General features: G+C 35.4%; 2 protein-coding genes and 1 long non-coding RNA gene across 3 annotated transcripts; 2 read left to right on the top strand and 1 right to left on the bottom strand.

Moving 5' to 3' along the window:
* Window positions 1-112: 112 nt before the first annotated feature.
* Window positions 113-3,859, bottom strand: LOC115725025 (protein PHOX1). The gene is made up of 3 exons (XM_030654425.2): window positions 1,117-3,859; window positions 811-1,037; window positions 113-548 (listed from the first exon to the last, which is right to left on the bottom strand). Exons 1-2 carry the CDS (start codon window positions 3,104-3,106, stop codon window positions 889-891), a joined length of 2,139 nt encoding a protein of 712 aa, XP_030510285.1. The 5' UTR covers window positions 3,107-3,859; the 3' UTR covers window positions 113-548; window positions 811-888.
* Window positions 3,860-15,942: 12,083 nt separating this feature from the next.
* LOC133039158 (uncharacterized) lies at window positions 15,943-17,447 on the top strand. The gene is made up of 5 exons (XM_061117986.1): window positions 15,943-16,167; window positions 16,267-16,324; window positions 16,445-16,537; window positions 16,612-16,881; window positions 16,930-17,447. Exons 1-5 carry the CDS (start codon window positions 15,943-15,945, stop codon window positions 17,445-17,447), a joined length of 1,164 nt encoding a protein of 387 aa, XP_060973969.1.
* Window positions 17,448-20,812: 3,365 nt separating this feature from the next.
* Window positions 20,813-22,592, top strand: LOC133038773 (uncharacterized). Its single transcript, XR_009688293.1, has 3 exons — window positions 20,813-20,961; window positions 21,822-21,884; window positions 22,349-22,592. It is a non-coding gene; the product is annotated as an uncharacterized LOC133038773 (long non-coding RNA).
* Window positions 22,593-22,703: the final 111 nt, after the last annotated feature.

The following is a 22,703-nucleotide window of genomic DNA, read 5'->3' as shown; positions in this document are numbered from 1 at the left end:
TAGCCTAGTTAGGTGTATCAAAGCATGAGGCTCCACCTAATAAGGTAGGAATTTGTACAACATAGCAAACCTCTAAGTTTCTCAAGCAATTCAGCTAACACCACACCTGAAATGTTTCTCTTAAAGGAGAATTTTTTTTCTTTTTTCTTTTTTATTAAAAAAAAAAGACAATAGTAACAAAAGATCAATTAATTCAATACATTCTCTTTTGCCAAAGATCACCCTACAAACCAAAATGATATAACTTACACACTGAACTGAGATCAAACACTAAATTACAAACCAAGAGGAAGAAGAATATAACAAATGACTAAAACTACTGAAATTCTTCTACAAAGAAAAAAAAAAGGAAGACATTGTTGGGTAACTGTAAATCTAGGAAGGCAAAACTAAAGTGAAGGCAGAATGAAATAACCCGCGACTTCATCTTGTGCCCAAAATATAAGAAATGAAACTGAAATACTAGTCTTCAATCAAGTATTGTATGATATAATTCACTGTTAAGTGGGAGAGCATTCACTGTGGAGGTATCTCTAACAAAAGAAAACCTGCATAAGAGAAAAAGCTAATGATCAGCAGATTATAGCTACCACGAGACTGCAAAGGAAATGAGCAAAAGCATAATCAATGATGTGAACTACTTGAAAGTGAGGAGCCCTTAAAAGTCTTCAATTATTGTTGTTCATAACAGGGTTACATTATGATGCTTTCAAATATTCATTTACACTGCTAATGGTATATGTACCCTATGGTGGATGCTCTTTAGCATTTCTCATTAGTAAAACATAAACAAATGTCAGTGTTACATACCTCAGTATGCATAGGATTCATATTTTCAGGCCATTGAGTCAGAAAAAGGGACATTTTACAGAACTTGGAATCATCAATTCATAAATGCTCCAATGCATGATAAAGTTTTGAGACTCTTCGTCTGAATAAGAGCTCTAACCGAAATGAGGGTATTCCACTAAGCAACTTTTTAGCTTCATACATCTCATTCCATGCTTGCACAATCTCATCAATTTTGAATCCTACACCTGAACCATATAGAAACATCAATTAATTTGTTAAACTGCCACACAAGTAGCCTAATTCCGAGGAAAGCAAATAAATTACCTTGCAGTGTACCATCATTAGAACAATGATTCTTTACCATAACAGCTATATCTGTTGGAGAAGCACCAGCAAGTTCAAACTTCTCAATTGCAACATCCAAACATTCGCGCCATACAGGCAACCCAAGTTTGAATTCCACTATAGATCTCTCATAAAGCATTGTGCCCCATAGGAGGTTGATCTGAGACCTCATGTTTGAAGCCTGCTCAGAGGCTTCATCTGGAGATACATCTTTAAAAAGTGTGTCCAACTTCATTTTCTGAATCTCAATTTTAACACTGTTTTGTTTCGAGAGTTCACTCAAGCGTTGTTCTTCCCATTCCTCCCATAATTGCATACCTTTTTCCATATTTTCTTCAGCATTATTGTAAAGCAGTAGTACCTCTGTAGAAGGCCATGAATCCATATCAGTATTGCTGCTTAATGCATAGTACCAAGAGAGCTTTGCCTGCTCAAACAGTTGCTGCCCTATAGCCAGATAGCCTTCATAGAAGTCTGGTTTCATTTTCAATGCTTCTTCATATCTGTTTCCTGCTTCTATATACTCTTTTCGTGCCCAATCATAAGCAGTTTTGATCTGTGAAAGTACTGAATCTTTTGAAGCATCTTCTGTAAAATACACTCTCTTACGTGCCATTGACATGTGAACGTTTCCCCAGTTGAACAATGCTAAAGCTGCCATCTCTTGGAACTTGCCTCCAGCTGTTTCGAAAATATCTTGAGCATCATCACTTGTGACTGTCTCCTCCATGGCCTCAGAATAGAGCTTCATCCCAAGTTCATGGAGATCCAAGTATGAATCAGATTCAAATCCAACATGATTCCTGAACATCTGAGCAAACTGGATAATCCAGTCCTCAATGCAAGACGACCTCTTTATTTCTTTTCCTCTATCCACAGTACCATTTTCAGCTACACCATTTTCCAGAAAACTGTGTATGCACAGATCTTCCCCATCCTTCCTTTTCTCATAGAATGGGTCCTGTTCAGGATCAACTTGTACAATGTAAAACCTGACAGACCCCTGTGATTCTCCTGAGCTTTCAGCCCACCTCAGTTCTTCATCTGTAGTAATTGTAACCAAATCTCCCTCTTGGTCTCTATACTTAATGAGAATTGCTCTTGAATTCGGAAACCGGTCACAGACAACCTCTCTTAGTTGTATGAGTGTGCAGTTTACTGGCACCTGAGCCCATCTTATATCCTCCCCAAAAACCAATTTTACACTTCTTTTAGGTGCTTCCATTACACTAATTTTCTCCTCCACAACAACTTTGTCTTCAGCCTTCTTCTCCTCAGCCTTTTCTTCATCAACCTTATCCTCTACCTTCTTATCTTCAATAAACTCCACAGCCTTTTTATCCACAACTTTGTTGCTCTTCTTCTTCTTTTTCAACTTTTCTTTCGCAACTTTCTGTGGAGGCAATGAAATTGGTGGTTCAACATAATCCGGTGGCAACTCAATTACTGTATCACTCACCTTCAAACCCTTCTTTTCAAGTGCCATTTTAACCCTTTCTGCAATCTCCAATGCCATGACATTGTTTGGCTCAATGGTTAAGACACTACCAACATCTCTTAGAGCCAAATCTAGCCTATTCAGAGACTCATAGCACCTAGCTCTCTTTAGCAGCGCTTTACTGTACTTAGGACTAACTTCAAGAGCCAGATTACACTCATGAATCGCCCTCGGATACTCGCCCAACCCCATTTGCATATAGCAAGCTGCCATATTACTCCTAAGATATGACACATCTATATGATTCTTTGGAAGAAGTTTCAGGGCTTTTTCGTATTTCAACATAGCTCCTTCCTGATCCCTCTTCTGAAATAACTTGTTACCCTCATCCTTCAATTCTTGAGCCATGGAAATGAATACTTCAGTGTCCTTATCATGGGCTTTTGGGCTACAGACACTATCCCCAGTTTTGCTCTGCTTTCCACTACTATCACCTAACTTTTCTTTATTCTTCCCACTTTGCTTCCCCATATCAAAAAACCTCTCAACCTAGCTTTGAACCAGAATACCAGAACCTCAAAAAGCTAATCCAATTAAACAAAAATTGAAAACAAATGACCACCAAAATACTGAAACTGAGTCCCAATACAGTACAAACTAAGCAAGACTCAAAACTCCACTTCAAATAAATATACTTACTTGGACAAAAGCACTGTTGTATATAAGAAATCACAAAGCAACAGTATGAAATACAGATCAGATCAGAAATTTTACACTAAACCCCTATCTTAGGTGTCAATGTCAGGGAAACAGCTTCAGAATCTTGAGCTTTTCCCTCAAACCCCAAATGTGTTTTTCTTTTCTTTCCCTTCTAACAACAAAATCAAAATAGGAAACACCAGAACCTTTCAACACAAAGCCCAGATTTTTATTTATTTATTTATTTATTTTTCCCCTCCAAAATCAAGATTTGTCACTGGTTATCCAAAAATAAACAAACCCCAGCTCAGAGAAGAACAAATATCACTCAAATTAAAAATAAAAAAGTAAAATATATTCTTTGGAAACAAACAAGAAAATCCTTGCTCTTCTTTCACGACGAAAAAAGAAATAAAATAGGAATCTTTTATATAAATATATATAAAAAGACTTATTTGGGTATAGTGTCGTGAGAATTTTCCAGGAAAATTTAGAAGAGAAAGCCACAAAAGAAAATTTTGTCAGAAAATGAGATGATGAGAAATGCAAGGAAATACCAACCAATGTCTATTGGCTTTATTCTATTCTTTATTGAATATTATATTAAGATTTTTCACTGCTTAACGTAAACGCCACAAACACAGAGCTCATTATTTACTTTCTCTTCCTTTTATTAATTTTATTTGTTTTTTCTATTTTAAAAAATAAAAATATTTATATTTATTTATATAAGTGGCATTTGATAAAAATATTTTTAAAAAATATGTTCAGCTGTTTTTATTTTTTAATTTTTTAATTGAGAATTAAAATTTGAAAAATAAAAAAAATAGCTTTCTAACATTTTTTTAAACAGTTTTTTTTTCTTAATCATTATTTTAAACTCCGACTAGACTTGGACCCAAGTCCTTCCTACGGCCCTAGCGTTGAATTCGCCCTCTGACCTGAACTCGAATCCGACCTCAGACCTAGATCCAAATTAAATAAAATCAAAAAATAAAAAATAAAAAATAAATTTTATATACTACACTTTTATTTTCAAAAAATAAATTATTTTTTGTTTTTAAAATTAAAAAATAAAAATAGTTACGTATTTTTATTTTTCGAAAATAAAATTTTACTTTTATTTTGAATATTGAAATAAACTAAGACAAATAGTAGGGTCACATACAAATGGCTAGTTTACAATGTAACTAGCCATAAAAGAACATTTTATTTGAGTACAAATTAAAAATGGATCTTAAAATCACTTATACATAAGCTAAAAGATATGATTAGCATAATAGAATTGAAGATTTTGGTTATAATTAAGAGTAAAAAGATAACATTTATACAAACTAATTTTAGGTGAAAAAAAATAATAAAAATTAGAGTAGGGATATTTACATCAGTTGGTATTGCAATTGTAGGGTCGGGCCATCGACATGCGAAGCTGGAGCTTATGGAGGTTGACGCTTGTGTCGCTAGTCACCCAGTAGTTGAAGACGGGCGAAGATAGAGCCAGCAACAAACAGATTTGGAGCCATCTGGTAGGGAGGAGAGATAAGAATGTTGGATTTTGTGCCCTAAATAAAACCCATTTCAATATAATCAGATTTACTAATTAATAAAATATCAGAAATCATTTTATGTTGTATGGTTCACATGATTTATTTCATGATTATATACTTAATGTATAAATTCTATTAAGTCCAAAATATATATTTATTCATAATTATAGTGTTGTCAACACAGTAGAATATAATCATGATTATATATTCAAAAGTTTAAGTCCCATGATTTGTCAGTACATTAGATTTAGACTGACATGATAATCGGCGATAAGGTATACTTACACCTTGGATAAGTGTTATGTCCTTTCTAGGGCATTGGCAAAGTATACATGTATCAGATGTATGGAGTATACATTGGATTAGACCGATATTGAACTTGGATAATATATCATAAACTTACCCCTATCTTTCTAAGTCAATATCATTGGTTGATCTTAGGTCTATAGATCTTCATCCTGATATGGTTAGGTTTAATCTTAATTGTATTATTTATGTTCTTTAATTTATTCGTTAAACTCGACCAATTGGATCTTCTCGTGACATACAGATTAAGGACATGATAGTTCAATTGAGTGGGAGCGCTAATAATATATATGGAATCTATAGCTTCTATAAGTATTTAGAAGTAAAACAATGATTTCCTTTGAGCTTGGCTTGATAGAGATAAATGATTGAGATCACATTTCAGTAATTATATTAGTTTACTGAAATATCATTTATAGGTAGCTAAGTATTTTAAGGATAAAATACATTAAATGGTAGAACGGTAAATTTGTCTCTATTCGATGTAGATTATCTATAGAGAATCTTTGATCATTAGGATTGTAATAATGGATAATCATATAGAACGTTCTATATAATTAAGAGTGCATTTTCGAATCTATAGTGGCCCAAGAAAAAATTAATAAGTTAGAGAATTTACTTTATAAATTCTAGATCTACTTATTGGAAGTATGGTTATATAGGCATATGGTCCCCACACTAATTTAGATAATGCTGCTTGCAGACTCAGTTAATTAGTTTTAATTAATCAATTATAATTCTAAAATTAGACTATGTCTTATTTATGAATTTTCACTAAGCAAGAACTTAATTATGAAGAAAAAAGGTTTAAGAGTTTATTTGTTAATTAAGAGACTTTGTTAAGTCTAATTAATAAATAAAATAAATGGAAAATTTATTCAATTAATTATAATTATTAAATAAATAGCTTTGACATTTATAGGGTTAAAATTGGAAAATATAGCATTATTGAAAGAAGAATAAGTGGTTAAAATAAAGTGACAAAATTGTAACTAGTGAAGCCCATTAAGTGGGCAGCCACTAGTGTGTATTTTTGTCCATTATTTTGTTCTTTTTAATCCATATAATTCAATTCTAAACCCTAGTTGAAATACTAAGAAACATGATGCTCTCATTTTCATCCAACACTTTTAACCTACCAAATCTAGTTTCCAACTCTGTCTGACAACTAGTAAATAAGAGACACCTTTTATAGTGATTTCGAACCCTCTTTTATTGTTCTTCACCAATTAATACCATAGTGATAGAGTGTCATGCCCACAGATAGCAAGTACTTAATCATAGTGCGAAAGACGGTTTTAACCAACCCGAAGGAGAGAAGGAGATCCAGGCTAAGATCTTGTTATTACTCTGCGACAGAATGGAATAAGGGTTAGAGATTTGAGTGGAACGAGTCATATTATTCTGCTGCCATCAACGTAAGATTTTCTAAACTCTTATGTGTTTAATTTAATCGTATTAGAAAATTCATATTTAGGTTGTTAATAAAACATACATGTTAGTATATTTAGAACCCGGTAAAATAAATTCCAACAACTAGCCTCAAAGCCATGGTAATGATTTACTTTCATGAAATATGGATTTAAAACGATGATTTGTTGATTTGAATGTGTTCATGTTGATTTATGTGTGATTTGATGATTGTTATGTGAATTACGAAATTTTTCCATGAAAATAATTTATTTAGATTTCTTGTGAAAAATTAAGCAATTTTAGTTTTTACGGAACTTGATTCCGATAAAAATTGAAAGAGATATAAATTTTGAAAATAGGGTGTAGGTGGTGTCGAGAAGGTGCTCACGCGCACCAAGAACTCGGACAAGAAGCCTTGTCTGCATGCGGAGCTCAAACAAATCTTGTTTGAAGGCTCAGAGTGCACTCGGTTCAGACATTCCAGACGTTGTTCCGCACACATGGACACCCTACAGCTGACCGAGTTTTCTTGACTGGGGAGGCTGGAAACCCTTGCTCTGCGCACGGATCATGGCTGCTTGCAGCCTGGTTGTGGGCAACAGGTGCATCTTCACCCAAAATTCATTTTTGGGATTTTTCCAATTTCAAATCCAAATATCAAAATAAAATATTATTTTTTAACATTTAAACTTAAATCAATTTTTTCAAATTAATAATATTATTTCAAATTTCATGACTTAACTTAGTGTGTCGCCTTAAGGGTCGATATCACACTAAAATTCATCACTTCCTCTTATCTTAGTCAAGAGATCAACATTGAGCAACAATATAGACACATACCTTCCTTAAGGAGACAAAAATAAAGTCATCTCGAGGTCAGTCTATAATCCCTCAGTGTTGACCAATAATAGAGGTCGTAGGTTATATTGACATGTACTCTTTCTCCCACTCACTATTTTAGGTTAATGTGTCTGGTTTATTAATTCTCAGAATTAATACATATCAACTACTTTAATAATTATGAATAATTTATTTATAATAAAAACCTCAAATTATAAATAATTTTTTTGTCATAATCATTAAATCTGAATTAACTCTTTAATTCATAATTTAAAATTTCTTTAAATTAATGGGTTAATTTTAAATTATCAAGTTAATTCTAAATTAATCTTTGTCAATTTACATGCTTTTAATTTTAAAAACAGTAAACACATAAGACAATCCTAATATATCATGTTTCTACTATGAGATGCATGATGATATAAATTGTGTGAAATTTCTATGTATGACATGTTATTCACTAATGCATGAGCATGTTATTAATCAACTATTAATGAATATTAATTTAAAATAATAAATAAACAATGATGATAAATCAGGTATAAATTAGGTATTTCTAATTTTACAACCTTTGAAATTAGAAACTAAAAATTACACAACTAATCTCCATAGTAGCAATGATATTTTTGTAATTTTGTAGGATCGTCGTAAGCCTCAAAATTAATTAAAGTAATTTTAATTAATTATTATTAAATTAAGCTTTAATTTAATGCATCTTTTAAACCCTTTTAATTAATTAATTCTTAAATAAACTTTTTATTTAAGATAAATTAATTATTTTTTAGTTTTGTCTTAAAATATTAACATTTATTATTTATTTTGGATTAAGACAACTTTTTTCTTAATTTGGTTTTAGGTTTAAGTTTGAATTTCAAAGCTAAAAACAATTATATTTTTTTAGTTCAAATATGAATTTTAAAAAATAAATATCCCACAAAACTATGTTATTTTGGTTTAATTGTTAAAAATAATAAAATTGTTTTATTATTTATTAATTAATAATTAAGATAATTATTATTTGAATTTAGAATTTAAATAATAACCATGATATTCATTTAAAATTCAAATTCAAATAAATATCCTAAAATAAACTCAAGTATTTACATTAAATACTTAATAAATAATTTATAATGTATATACTATATATTATATATTTATACATTATATATAAGATATATACATTATATATCTTAATTATATACATATATATATACACGGTTGGATATCAAAAAGGATAGGGACGGCCACCACCATCAATCATCGTGGCCGGCGGCTTGACAGCCACCAGGTCGGCAGTGGCCATGGTGGCCACTGGATGGGAGCAATGTCACATGGCGCGGAACATAGGGAGGAATCTCTCAACCCATATGAGTCTTTCTCGTATGAGCAGGAGGCCGAGCACGGGAGGAAGGGATCAAGTCCCTATGGTGCTCGACGGTGGTTCGACCACCTTTGAACCCTCACGGATTCGTGCTCCATTCGCCACTCATGCATAGTCGCACGGGTCCAATTGGACCTGGCTGTGCTTGCTCTACTTTAAGGGACTCACATCCCTATTGCATGCTATGCATGCATGGTTTTTACATGGGCTGTACTTGAATCCACTCGGGTGGTTGTGCATGGCTGGGGGAAAATTCCAAGCTCACATGCATATGATATTTTCTATGTGCATGACTGGGTTTCAAGATTAGAAACTGAGCTCACATGCTGAACATTACAATGTGTAATTTTTACATAAAATAAATAAATTACATAAAAATTTATATGCCCCATACTGGCTTACATTATTTTCTAAAAAATAATAACAACAAAACCTACACCCAATTGTAACATCTAATTAACGATTCATTACCTCTCATACATTCACAATAATATAACCATCCATTCACATACATATCACATATATATAAATGCATAAAACTCACACAATATTTAATGTATACACATTTATGGAACTGCTTTTGATACCAATTAATATAGTACTAAATTAGGTATGTAGCAGAAGAGTTTCGTATCTAATTATCAATGTACCATAGCTCAATAGATATCCAGATGTGTGTACATTAAATTAAAATAATTATAAAAGTAATAAATTTACAGTATACCTCTTGAAGCCTATTAAGGTATCCTTGAAACTTCTTGTAAGTTGTATCCCTAAATCCAGCTGATGAGGAATATACAATTTGGACTCACACAAGGGTCTTCCAAATTAATCCATCACACACAAGGAATAGTATGAGCTATTAGGATAAAGTGTATAACCTTTGTTCTTGTTGAGTTCTCAACACATGAGCAAGAACAATATAGAGAAAAATAATTAACAGTGTAAAAGTCGTCTTCTGATTTATCAAATTAGGCTTCTATTTATAGTAGTTAAATCTCTTTAATTAAATAATTATTTAATTTTTAAATAAATAAATATATATAACCAAATTCCGCTATTGATATTTATGAGGGAATCTCTTAACCACTTAAGGAAATATCTCAACAACCTTGAAATATCTATAACTACTTTTTAAATTAGATATTTATCTAATTGAATCAATTAAATAATTAATTAACCCAAAAAGACAAATCCCATAGGGATAGGGACAAGTGCTAAGCGCCTACCATTGTCTTTACGGCAAGGTTGGTGTCTTTTGTGCTGATAAATTTTTTCTTGACAAATCTTATCTTATTAATTTTTGTCATTTTTTCTATTTAATTAATTTGAAAAAAAAATATTTATTTATTACAAAAATAAATAATTACTATTTTGCCAATTCAAAATAGATTTTCTTTTCAAACATCTTTATATAACTCTTTATCCCTATTACTCTTGACAGTGTTTCAAGGTGGCGATTCGGGGACCATGGACCTATAATCCTAAGCTCCAATAAACTAGATTACTTATTGAGTCTCATCAACCAAATAATCCCTTATTTATTAGGCTAATTAAGATTTTTGCCCCCTAAACTTTAACATGTATCAAATCATGCCCCCTGAACTTTTCTGGCCGTTAAAAATTTCCCCTGAACTATTGAGATTGTCAGATTTAAGGATTTTTGTCTAATTTCATTCAATTTTACAATTTCAGTGATCGTTTATGTACTAAACCATGCTCCCCAAATTTTGATATCTACCAAATTATGTCCCCCTCGAACTTTGACATGTACTAAACCATGCCCCTTGAACTTTCATCCATGTTAGACTTTTTTTACTAAAATTGGACAAAAGTCCTTAAATCCAACAATTTCAATAGTTCAGGGCATTTTTAACGACCTTAAAAGTTCAGGAGCATGATTTGGTACATGTCAAAGTTCGGGGGGAAAAAATCTTAATTAGCCTATTTATTAATTCCACGATTACTCCACTATAAGTATAGAATTTCACTCTTAGTAATTATAGAATTATATTTATTAGAGTTTAACTGTAGTGTCCATTGATATAATCAATTCCTTACCAGTGATTAATCCTCCATGTATTACTTCGCAATTAGTTTTGGTCAAAATACCATTTTACCCTTCTAATTACTTCTATATCCTTTAGTTTTATTAATTCACTAGTGAAAGTATAATTCAAGATCCCATCTGAATTTCACATTCTAGTTCTAAAATTAACACTTAAAGGGAACCAACATTCGATCAGTTAGAAAAGTCAAGATTTTATATTTGTACATCATGTTCACAACTATCCATATTATTAGTTCCCAAAATAGAAGTTGTAAGAATCATCTTCTCTGAGAAACTTTAACGAGTGAATCAAAGAAACTAATAACATGAACAAGAATTCATGATAAGTCAGGATTTAGGCCAATCTACTATTGATCATCATAATGATATGAATTAGGTCTTTATGATAAACGACATATTAATAAAGACAGCTTTATTCATATCGGTCATTGTCATATATAATCTCTATTATATAGAGCACTTTCACTTAGATGTTTCACTACATTAGTAATCCGAACCGAGATTATTTGCACAGAAGAATGGGCATCAGTGAACCGTGGTCTTAGTTCTCTGTTCAGCTACAAGCTACAACCTCATATATAAATAAGAAACTTTTTGATATTTAATATAAAATTTTCAATAATAAATATTATCAATTTAACATTCAGAATTATATTTACAAGTTTTTCAAGGTATAAACTCTAATACTTTTAATGGAAAAGCATTGATATTGGATATCAGTGGTGCCCAACACATTTTAGAGATGACGTCCTACAATTTGTTAGTGATATTTCTTAAAAACTATTACATTAAATTATATGAGACTTAATACTTAATTATACTAATAATAATATGTCACTTAGGAAGGTGCAGGGCCGTCTTAAACATTGTGGAGGCCCTATTTTAATTTTAAAAATTAGGCCCCTTATAAAAAAATGAATTTTTACAAAAATACTAGATTTTTTGGTAAAAGTTTACAATTTTATTATCACACATAATTTTTTACAAAAATACTGTCTTTTTTATAAAACAACCGTAAAACAACAAAATAGAACAATTAAAACAGTAGAACAATTAAAAAATAACCGTGAAATACAGTACACAGTATAAAACTACCAAGACCGACCCAAATGATTTAGGAGCCTTGGGCGAAGTAATAGTTTCTTTCTAAAAGAAGTTGATCACATTCTCACCACTAGCTACCCAATTACAATTAACGAATATTAGCTATGATTATTCTCATTATGTTATAGATATATATATTTGTTTTTCAATAATCAATTAGTTATCAAATTAAATTAATTTATATTGCTTAACTACGTTTTTAATAGCTTCATTTATTTTATATTCAGTATTATTTAATTTAATATCTTAACGTAAGATATACTAACCGAAATAACTATAACCCAAGTTAATGAATTTGATTCTTTTTTTTTAAAAAAAAAAATTGGACCTTTTCAAGGCCCTGTGCAGTGGAACTGCCTGCACACCATTAAGGCCAGTTGTGGGAAGGTGTTAGATATCAATAATGTCTTTTAGCATTTCTCTTAATGGAATTATCTCAAGAAAAAAAAACTATAATAGTGAGACTCCATTAATTTCATTTGACCTTTTTGATATACATGTAGTCTGGGTTTAAAAGAAGTGAGAAGTAGTTAGAAAAAAGAGGGAGTAATTTGCGGTATAAATATGTAAATTTAATTTTTGATTGTTGATAAATATTTAAGTTTAATTTTTGACAGTAATAATACTTGTTGCCCCTTATTTTGCCCAAAATACGTGGACCAGTTAAACAGGGACACGTGGATCAGATAACTTGTAAATATTTGATAAAGTCTTTGTATGCCTCAAGGAAGCACCCTGGGCATAGGTCCCGGAGGAGGCACCCGGAGCACAAGGTACTCCCGGAAGCTCGCATAGCATGAAGCCTCTCCGGGATGTGTCAGGCCTCTCCTGAGCAATCAAGTCGCATTTAATGCCGCATGGGAGGAAGCGTGTTGGGACTGCAACACGCAATAAAGTCTGACGGCACAACCCCCAAACAGCAGCGCCACAGTAATGATCATTTAAGTCTAGCGACGGCTACTGTAATACCCTGGAATTAAGGAAATGGATTAGCAAAGCCCTAACTAGTTAATTGAGTATTATTGTAGAATTATATTATATTATAATTTATTATATGCGAATTAATATGAGAAATGACATGTTAAGACCCCGTTGGTGAGTTAGGGGGCATTTTAGTAATTTTGACCCGAGAAGGGTAAAACTGTGAATTTAATTTATTTATGTGCTTATGAACTATATTATTATATAGTATATCTGGTGTGTCCTTTTTCAGGTGTGTTCTGACAAGTTGGCGCGGTATAGTCACAATCGGGTATTTCGGGCTGAACCGGGTTCGGGGCCGAAATATAATTTTGGGATAAATTATTGGCATTTTATTTATGTGTGAATAATCTGAAATTATTTAAATATGTGTTATATATGAAATGAATTCAATGCCCTTGATTGTTTGAGTATGTGAGAAATGGCCCTAGGGGCAAAATGGTAAATTGTATTTTTGGATTTATTTTCAACTAAAGGCATTATTTGTAAAAAAATGAAATTCATTCTCTGCATTTACCTTAACCCTAAAACAGCCCCCTTCCCTCTCTCTCTCTCTATCTCTCTTTGTATTTGGTTGAAAAATTGGTGATTTGCTTGGTATTCAAGCTTGAAATTGAAGAATTGTTTGAGGAGTTGTGGCTTGATCATTGCATTGAAGCTTGAGGTAGTTTTTCTATTGCTGAAATTTAATGAATTTGCTGCTGTGATTTTATGGTTGAAAAGCATGAAATAGGTTGGGATGGTCTTGAGATGCATGTTGGTGTTTTCTTGTTGATTTGAGCATGTTTGTACTTGGATCTTTTGAATTGATGTTGGGTTAGGTTTAGACAGAATTTAAAAGGAATTTTATTGTGTTTTTATTCTGTTATTGAACTTTGAAATTAATTGTTCAAGTTCAAGTTCTTGAGCTTGAAGTTCTTGGTAATTTTGCTTAAGTTGGAGCTTTGAAGTTTATGATGTTTAATCTGAATTTTTGGGGTTTTTACCATTGGATTTTTAATGCATGAATTGTGTTTTAAGCTTTTGATTTAATTACTGGAAAATCTATTTAATGGATTTAAGTTTTGGTTGTGAATTGAGTTGAAATGGATGAGTTTTTGGGGCTGAAATTCATTGTTGAAGGCTGATTTTTAGTTGCTGGTTTTTGGTGTTGTTGGAGAGTGAATTAGGTGTAATTCCTCTCTAATTACTTGGTTTATGTTAGGTGAAAGTTTGGTATGATTGTGGGTTGATATAGCATGAAAATTGGTGTTTTTGGATGCATTTTCGTGGCTGGAAACTGGGTTCCCTGGGTTTTTAAACCCAGTAGCCGCGGCCATTTTTGGCAGCTTATTGTATTTTTTTCGGGTTTTTGTTTTGGTCATAACTTTTGACTCGGGACTCCGTTTGGGACGTTCTTTATATCGTTGGAAAGCTCGTTCCGAGCTATATCTGAATATCTGGAATTTAAATGCCCAGTTTTTAATTTGTGGAAATGGATTTTGGGATTAACCCTATACTTGTGTATCCCGGAATTGTGACTAGGATTACCGGCACTTGGTCAAGAGCACCCGGGGATTTGGAATCTCCATATTTGTGGGACATCATGTAAGACAGTAGTTAGCACGTAGAGATATGCGCAATGGCGCTTATATGGAATGTGATTTATATGAGAAACTAGAAACCGTGATTAGAGTTATTACTCTAAAGTGAGCGGTTTATTGGCTTAGGGTTATTACCCAAGTGAATTGTTAATATGTAATTGTTATGCCATGATGTATATAGCTGTATATTGAAGTAAAGGGTTATGTGTTCAAGGCATAATCGGGTTGGACTCGGTAACTAGAACCGAGATGAACTGTTCTAAGGCCTTATTGTAATTAGACGTGTGAGCGTAACACGTAGGTCTATGCCACATAGACATAAATAGGCGTGTGAGCGTAACACGCAGGTCTGTGTCATACAGACAAATATGAAATGGCATTATTATTATTTATGTGATGAGTTATATATGATTAACGATATATCTTCTTGTCTTCTTGGGCTTGGCTCACGGGTGCTCTCTTGTGCGGGGAAAGGGTAAATCTATCTCTGATCAGCCATGAGTATGGGAGTTGGGCGATGTATGTACATGTTCGGGCCACACTAGACCAAGCGGGTTGGGGTCTACCTGCGTTGAAACTTTTGTAACTCTATTTTTGCCGCTTAGGTCGGCTAAGGAGAAAAGACTTGTAATATTTTGTAAAATGATTTTTTTGGGATCCCGAAACATGTAACTTTTGTTTGTAAGGTTAAAATTATTACAAGTTTATTTTCATTCCGTTTTCGTTTAAAGTTTTAATTTCTGCGCTTATTTTAAAACCAATCCCGTTTAGGGGATTAGGGTTTCTTAATCATATTGGGTAGCGTGCCTAAATCTTAGGGCGTTACAGTTTGGTATCAGAGCGCCAAGGTTTTTAAACTTCCTGTAGACCGGTCGAACATGTACAATCATCGTCAGAGATAAGCTCGACTCATGGTGCAGTAAGTGTTGAGAGTAAATACTTTACTGCTTATTTGATCAATTATTTACCGCTTTCCATTTTAGGCAGTATGTAAGCATCTAGAGTATTTATGTGATATATGATGCCATGCTTAAAATGCTATATGTTAAGTGTTTAATTATATGAAGTAAATAGTTGAGTTAGGGTTTAAGGTAATAAGTGCATAAGTGTGGTATTGGTGCTTAACTCGCTGGGGTTGTTGGTTACAGGGGTACTTGTAAAAATGGACCCTCCGCAATCATCTAGACCACAGGGCGAGCAAGTAGAGCATGGTGTAGACCAAACCAATCCACCGCACGCCTGCACCTCCGCGAATCCGGGATAATGCGGGGGTTGGCAATGCTAATCCTCCCGCCGACCGCGGCGCAGATGTTCCATGAAATGCGAGGTATCATACTTCGTCAAGAGGAAGAGTTGCGTCGATTAACGCAACCGCACCGCTGCCCTGTTGAGCAAGTGTTACCACCGGTGCTCGTGCCGGTGGTGGGTAACCGGGGTTTATGATGCCGCATAGAGATTCCGTGTTTGAGCGGTTTGTGAAGCTGCAACCTCCTACTTTTCTGGGAGGTACTGACATAATTAAAGCTGAGCAATGGATGAGTACAATCACCCGTATCCTTGATAATATGGGAGTGACGGGAACAGAGAGAGTGAATTGTGCAGCTTTCATGTTACAAGATCATGCCCGCGTCTGGTGGGATATTGTGGGACAGACTCATGATGTCAATGTAATGACTTGGGATGAGTTTAAGAATTTGTTTGAAGAAAAATTTTATAGCATCGCTGTGAGGACTTCACACATGGAAGACTTTGTGAAATTAACTTAGGGGAAGATGTCTGTGGCCGAATACACTCTAGAGTTTGATCGGCTGTCCAAGTTTGCTGGTGATCTGGTGCCCACAGATTTCACCAGGAAACAGAAATATGTGAGAGGACTGAATGCCACAATCAGTCGGGACTTGAAGATTACCACTACTCATGACACTTTGTACAAGAAAGTGGTAGAGCTAGCCTTAATTGCTGAGGAGGCTGAGCATCAGGTAATAAAGGAGCGGTACGCAAAGGATGTTGTCACGGCATCGAACCCCGCCGCTAGTGGTAATATCGGTAAAGGGACCGAGACGGTGGTAACACTGATCACAAACGAAAGGTTGATGCTTCCGGAACATCAGGGGGTAACAGGAAGTTTTGGGGAAACAGAGGTGGCCGCCAGGGCCGCGGATCTTCATTCCGATCTTATCCTGAGTGTCCAAAATGCAAGAAACACCATCAGGGTGAATGTCGGGCCAAGACTTGTTTCCAGTGTGGCATGGTGGGCCACTTCATCAGAGATTGTCCTCAGACTAAGAAAGAGGAGCCTAAGAAGAATGTTACTCAGAACCCGGGACGACTTTTTACCATGACTCAGGCTGATGCTGATGCTAGTCCGTCAGTGGTGACAGGTCAGTTGTCTATAAATGGTTGTTCTTATACTGTATTGTTTGATTCAGGAGCTACCCACTCTTATGTGTCAAGTAGAGTAATTGAAAATTTTGATAAACCATGTGATATTTATGCTTCGGGGTTTGGTACCCTTTTACCTTCGGGAGACCTTATAGTATCCACTAGGTGGATTCGGTCCTTGTCCTTCTGGATTGACGGTTGTGAATTAACCGCCAATCTAATAGAATTGCAAATGTCTGATTTTGATATAATCCTGGGAATGGATTTTCTGTCTAAGTATGGGGCAACGATTGACTGCAAGCGGAAGATGGTGGTGTTTGAGCCTGATAGTGCCAACCCAACAGTGTTTGTGGGTAAAGTTCAGGGGGCACGCATACCAAGAATAACACTTTTGAAAGCTAAGGACCTGAGGAGCAGAGGTTGTCCGGGATTCATAGTTACCGCAAAGGGATACCACCAACCCGTGACATCCGGACCCGAGAGTACAAGATTGGTATGCGAGTTTCTTGACGTCTTTCCGAAGATCTACCGGGATTGCCACCTACCCGGGAGATTGAATTTGTAATTGAGTTGGTTCGGGAGCGGAACCGGTATCAAAGGCATCGTATCGAATGGCTCCCAAAATTAAAAGAATTGAAGATACAACTACAAGAATTGCCGAATGCGGGATTCATTAGGCCGAGTTACTCTCCTTGGGGTGCTCCGTATTATTTGTGAAGAAGAAAGACGGGTCTCTGCGAATGTGTATTGATTACCGAGAGTTGAATAAGCTTACCATCAAGAACAAATATCCTTTACCTCGAATTGATGATCTTTTTGATCAACTGAAAGGGAAGATGGTCTTCTCCAAGATCGATCTTCGCTCAGGCTATCATCAGCTGAGAATTCGAGAGGAAGATGTCCCGAAAACTGCTTTCCGTACTCGGTATGGACATTATGAATTTCTAGTGATGTCTTTTGGACTCACCAATGCCCCGGCGGCATTCATGGATCTTATGAATCGGGTATTCAAGGATTACCTGGATAGATGTGTGATCGTGTTTATTGATGACATCTTGGTTTATTCTGAATCGGAAGAGGAACATGAGTTGCATCTTAGATCTGTATTGCAACGATTACGAGACCACAAGCTCTATGCTAAATTCAAAAAGTGTGAATTCTGGTTATCTCGTGTCTCTTTCTTGGGGCACATAGTAGATAAAGATGGGATAATGGTGGACCCGGCCAAGATTGAAGTCGTTTCGGGATTGGCCAATACCAAAATCGGCTACTGAGGTCAGAAGCTTTTTGGGCTTAGCTGGGTATTATCGTCGATTTGTTGAGGGTTTCTCAAAGATCGCTGTACCCTTAACGGAGTTGACTCGAAAGAATTTGAAGTTTGTTTGGACTGATCGGTGTGAGAAAAGTTTTTTGGAGTTAAAGCAGCGCTTGATTACCGCTCCAGTGCTAACTCTTCCTTCAGATAAGGAAAAATTTGTTGTTTATTGTGATGCCTCGAGACAAGGTCTCGCTGTGTTCTTATGCAAGCTGGAAAGGTAATAGCTTATGCTTCTCGGCAGTTAAAGGAGTACGAGCAGAGGTACCCTACTCACGACTTAGAACTCGCGGCAGTAGTATTTGCGCTAAAGATTTGGCGGCATTACTTATATGGCGAGAAATGTGAGATATACACTGATCATAAAAGTCTGAAATACTTCTTTACCCGAGAGAGACTTGAATATGAGACAAAGACGCTGGCTAGAACTGGTGAAGGATTATGATTGTGAGATCCTTTATCACCCTGGTAAGGCCAACGTGGTTGCCGATGCCTTGAGTAGAAAGGGGCAGAGTCAGATAAATACTGTGAATCAAATCTCGCAGCAGTTAGCAAATGAGATGACCCGAGCTAAAATCGAGTTGGTTGTAGGGCAGTTGGCTAATATTACCCTGCAATCTACTCTTTTAGAGCGAATCAAAGAAGCACAATTGCAAGATCCAGAGTTAATGAAATCCCGAGATAGGGTTTTGGCTGGGAAGACTAGTGACTTTACAGTGGATGAAACAGGAAGGTTACGATTTATGAATCGTGTTTGTGTGCCTATGGATGACGGTATTAAAAGAGAGATTATGACTGAGTCTCATACGACTCCTTACTCAGTTCATCCGGGGTCAACGAAGATGTATCAAGACCTCAAGGCCATGTTTTGGTGGCCAAGCATGAAGAATGACATCGCTGAGTTTGTTGCTAAGTGTCTTACCTGTCAGCCAAGTGAAGGCCGAACATCGAGGCTGCGGGGTTGCGCTGCGGCCATTGAATATCCCGCAGTGGAAATGGGAAGACATTGCTATGGACTTTGTGGTAGGCTTGCCGAGAACCACGGGACAGTTCGACTCTGTATGGGTCATAGTGGACAGGTTTACAAAGTCAGCGCACTTTTTGCCTGTTCGAACGAACTTCTCCATTGATCAGTATGCTGAGTTATATGTTAGAGAAATTGTTCGTCTTCATGGTGTCCCAAAGTCCATTGTTTCAGATAGAGATCCGAAATTCACATCAAGATTTTGGGAGAGTCTACATCGAGCTATGGGAACTCAGTTAAAGTTTAGCACAGCATTTCATCCTCAGACGGATGGACAATCCGAGAGGACTATTCAGATCTTAGAAGACATGCTACGGGCATGTGTGCTTGACTTTGAAGGATCATGGGTAAAGTACCTTCCCCTGATCGAGTTCTCGTACAACAACAGCTATCAGGCAACAATTAGGATGGCCCCTTATGAGCTTTTATATGGAAGAAAATGTAGATCACCTATTCACTGGGATGAGGTAGGTGAAAGAAAGTTCTTGGGTCCCGAGGCTGTTCAGAGAACAAGTGAGGCAGTTGATAAAATTAGAGCGCGAATGCTCGCGGCTCAGAGCAGACAAAAGAGTTATGCTGATCCAAAGCGACGGGATATTAATTTTCAGATCGGGGACATGGTGTTTCTCCGAATATCGCCAGTGAAAGGCATCAAGCGCTTTGGTAAGAAAGGAAAACTTAGCCCCAGGTTCATTGGACCTCTTGAAATCCTTGAGAGGATAGGGCAAGTAGCGTACAGGTTGGCTATGCCCCCAGCGGCGCGTACATGATGTGTTCCATGTTTCGATGCTTCGAAAATATGTCTCGCATTCGTCCCATATCCCGAGTTATGAAGCATTAGAACTACAACCAGATTTATCATATGAGGAACAACCGGTGCAAATACTTGACAGAAGGGAGAAAGTCTTGAGAAACAAGACAATTGCACTGGTGAAAGTGTTATGGAGGAACAGTAAAGTAGAAGAGGCAACCTGGGAACTCGAGACGGATATGCAGCAGAAATATCCAGAGTTGTTTAGGTAAATTTCGAGACGAAATTTCTATAAGGAAGGGGTAATTGTAATACCCTGGAATTAAGGAAATGGATTAGCAAAGCCCTAACTAGTTAATTGAGTATTATTGTAGAATTATATTATATTATAATTTATTATATGCGAATTAATATGAGAAATGACATGTTAAGACCCCGTTGGTGAGTTAGGGGGCATTTTAGTAATTTTGACCCGAGAAGGGTAAAACTGTGAATTTAATTTATTTATGTGCTTATGAACTATATTATTATATAGTATATCTGGTGTGTCCTTTTTCAGGTGTGTTCTGACAAGTTGGCGCGGTATAGTCACAATCGGGTATTTCGGGCTGAACCGGGTTCGGTAGAAATATAATTTTGGGATAAATTATTGGCATTTTATTTATGTGTGAATAATCTGAAATTATTTAAATATGTGTTATATATGAAATGAATTCAATGCCCTTGATTGTTTGAGTATGTGAGAAATGGCCCTAGGGGCAAAATGGTAAATTGTATTTTTGGATTTATTTTCAACTAAAGGCATTATTTGTAAAAAAATGAAATTCATTCTCTGCATTTACCTTAACCCTAAAACAGCCCCCTTCCCTCTCTCTCTCTCTATCTCTCTTTGTATTTGGTTGAAAAATTGGTGATTTGCTTGGTATTCAAGCTTGAAATTGAAGAATTGTTTGAGGAGTTGTGGCTTGATCATTGCATTGAAGCTTGAGGTAGTTTTTCTATTGCTGAAATTTAATGAATTTGTTGCTGTGATTTTATGGTTGAAAAGCATGAAATAGGTTGGGATGGTCTTGAGATGCATGTTGGTGTTTTCTTGTTGATTTGAGCATGTTTGTACTTGGATCTTTTGAATTGATGTTGGGTTAGGTTTAGACAGAATTTAAAAGGAATTTTATTGTGTTTTTATTCTGTTATTGAACTTTGAAATTAATTGTTCAAGTTCAAGTTCTTGAGCTTGAAGTTCTTGGTGATTTTGCTTAAGTTGGAGCTTTGAAGTTTATGATGTTTAATCTGAATTTTTGGGGTTTTTACCATTGGATTTTTAATGCATGAATTGTGTTTTAAGCTTTTGATTTAATTACTGGAAAATCTATTTAATGGATTTAAGTTTTGGTTGTGAATTGAGTTGAAATGGATGAGTTTTTGGGGCTGAAATTCATTGTTGAAGGCTGATTTTTAGTTGCTGGTTTTTGGTGTTGTTGGAGAGTGAATTAGGTGTAATTCCTCTCTAATTACTTGGTTTATGTTAGGTGAAAGTTTGGTATGATTGTGGGTTGATATAGCATGAAAATTGGTGTTTTTGGATGCATTTTCGTGGCTGGAAACTGGGTTCCCTGGGTTTTTAAACCCAGTAGCCGCGGCCATTTTTGGCAGCTTATTGTATTTTTTTCGGGTTTTTGTTTTGGTCATAACTTTTGACTCGGGACTCCGTTTGGGACGTTCTTTATATCGTTGGAAAGCTCGTTCCGAGCTCTATCTGAATATCTGGAATTTAAATGCCCAGTTTTTAATTTGTGGAAATGGATTTTGGGATTAACCCTATACTTGTGTATCCCGGAATTGTGACTAGGATTACCGGCACTTGGTCAAGAGCACCCGGGGATTTGGAATCTCCATATTTGTGGGACATCAGGTAAGACAGTAGTTAGCACGTAGAGATATGCGCAATGTCGCTTATATGGAATGTGATTTATATGAGAAACTAGAAACCGTGATTAGAGTTATTACTCTAAAGTGAGCGGTTTATTAGCTTAGGGTTATTACCTAAGTGAATTGTTAATATGTAATTGTTATGCCATGATGTATATAGCTGTATATTGAAGTAAAGGGTTATGTGTTCAAGGCATAATCGGGTTGGACTTGGTAACTAGAACCGAGATGAACTGTTCTAAGGCCTTATTGTAATTAGACGTGTGAGCGTAACACGTAGGTCTATGCCACATAGACATAAATAGGCGTGTGAGCGTAACACGCAGGTCTGTGTCATACAGACAAATATGAAATGGCATTATTATTATTTATGTGATGAGTTATATATGATTAACGATATATCTTACTGTCTTGCTGGGCTTGGCTCACGGGTGCTCTACTGTGCAGGAAAGGGTAAATCTATCTCTGATCAGCCATGAGTATGGGAGTTGGGCGATGTATGTACATGTTCGGGCCACACTAGACCAAGCGGGTTGGGGTCTACCTGCGTTGAAACTTTTGTAACTCTATTTTTGCCGCTTAGGTCGGCTAAGGAGAAAAGACTTGTAATATTTTGTAAAATGATTTTTTTGGGATCCCGAAACATGTAACTTTTGTTTGTAAGGTTAAAATTATTACAAGTTTATTTTCATTCCGTTTTCGTTTAAAGTTTTAATTTCCGTGCTTATTTTTAAACCAATCCCGTTTAGGGGATTAGGGTTTCTTAATCATATTGGGTAGCGTGCCTAAATCTTAGGGCGTT

This window comes from Cannabis sativa, chromosome 6, assembly GCF_029168945.1.
Source record: "Cannabis sativa cultivar Pink pepper isolate KNU-18-1 chromosome 6, ASM2916894v1, whole genome shotgun sequence".
In the NCBI taxonomy this organism is placed as follows: domain Eukaryota; kingdom Viridiplantae; phylum Streptophyta; class Magnoliopsida; order Rosales; family Cannabaceae; genus Cannabis; species Cannabis sativa.
This window is presented reverse-complemented; position numbering and strand designations above follow the sequence as displayed.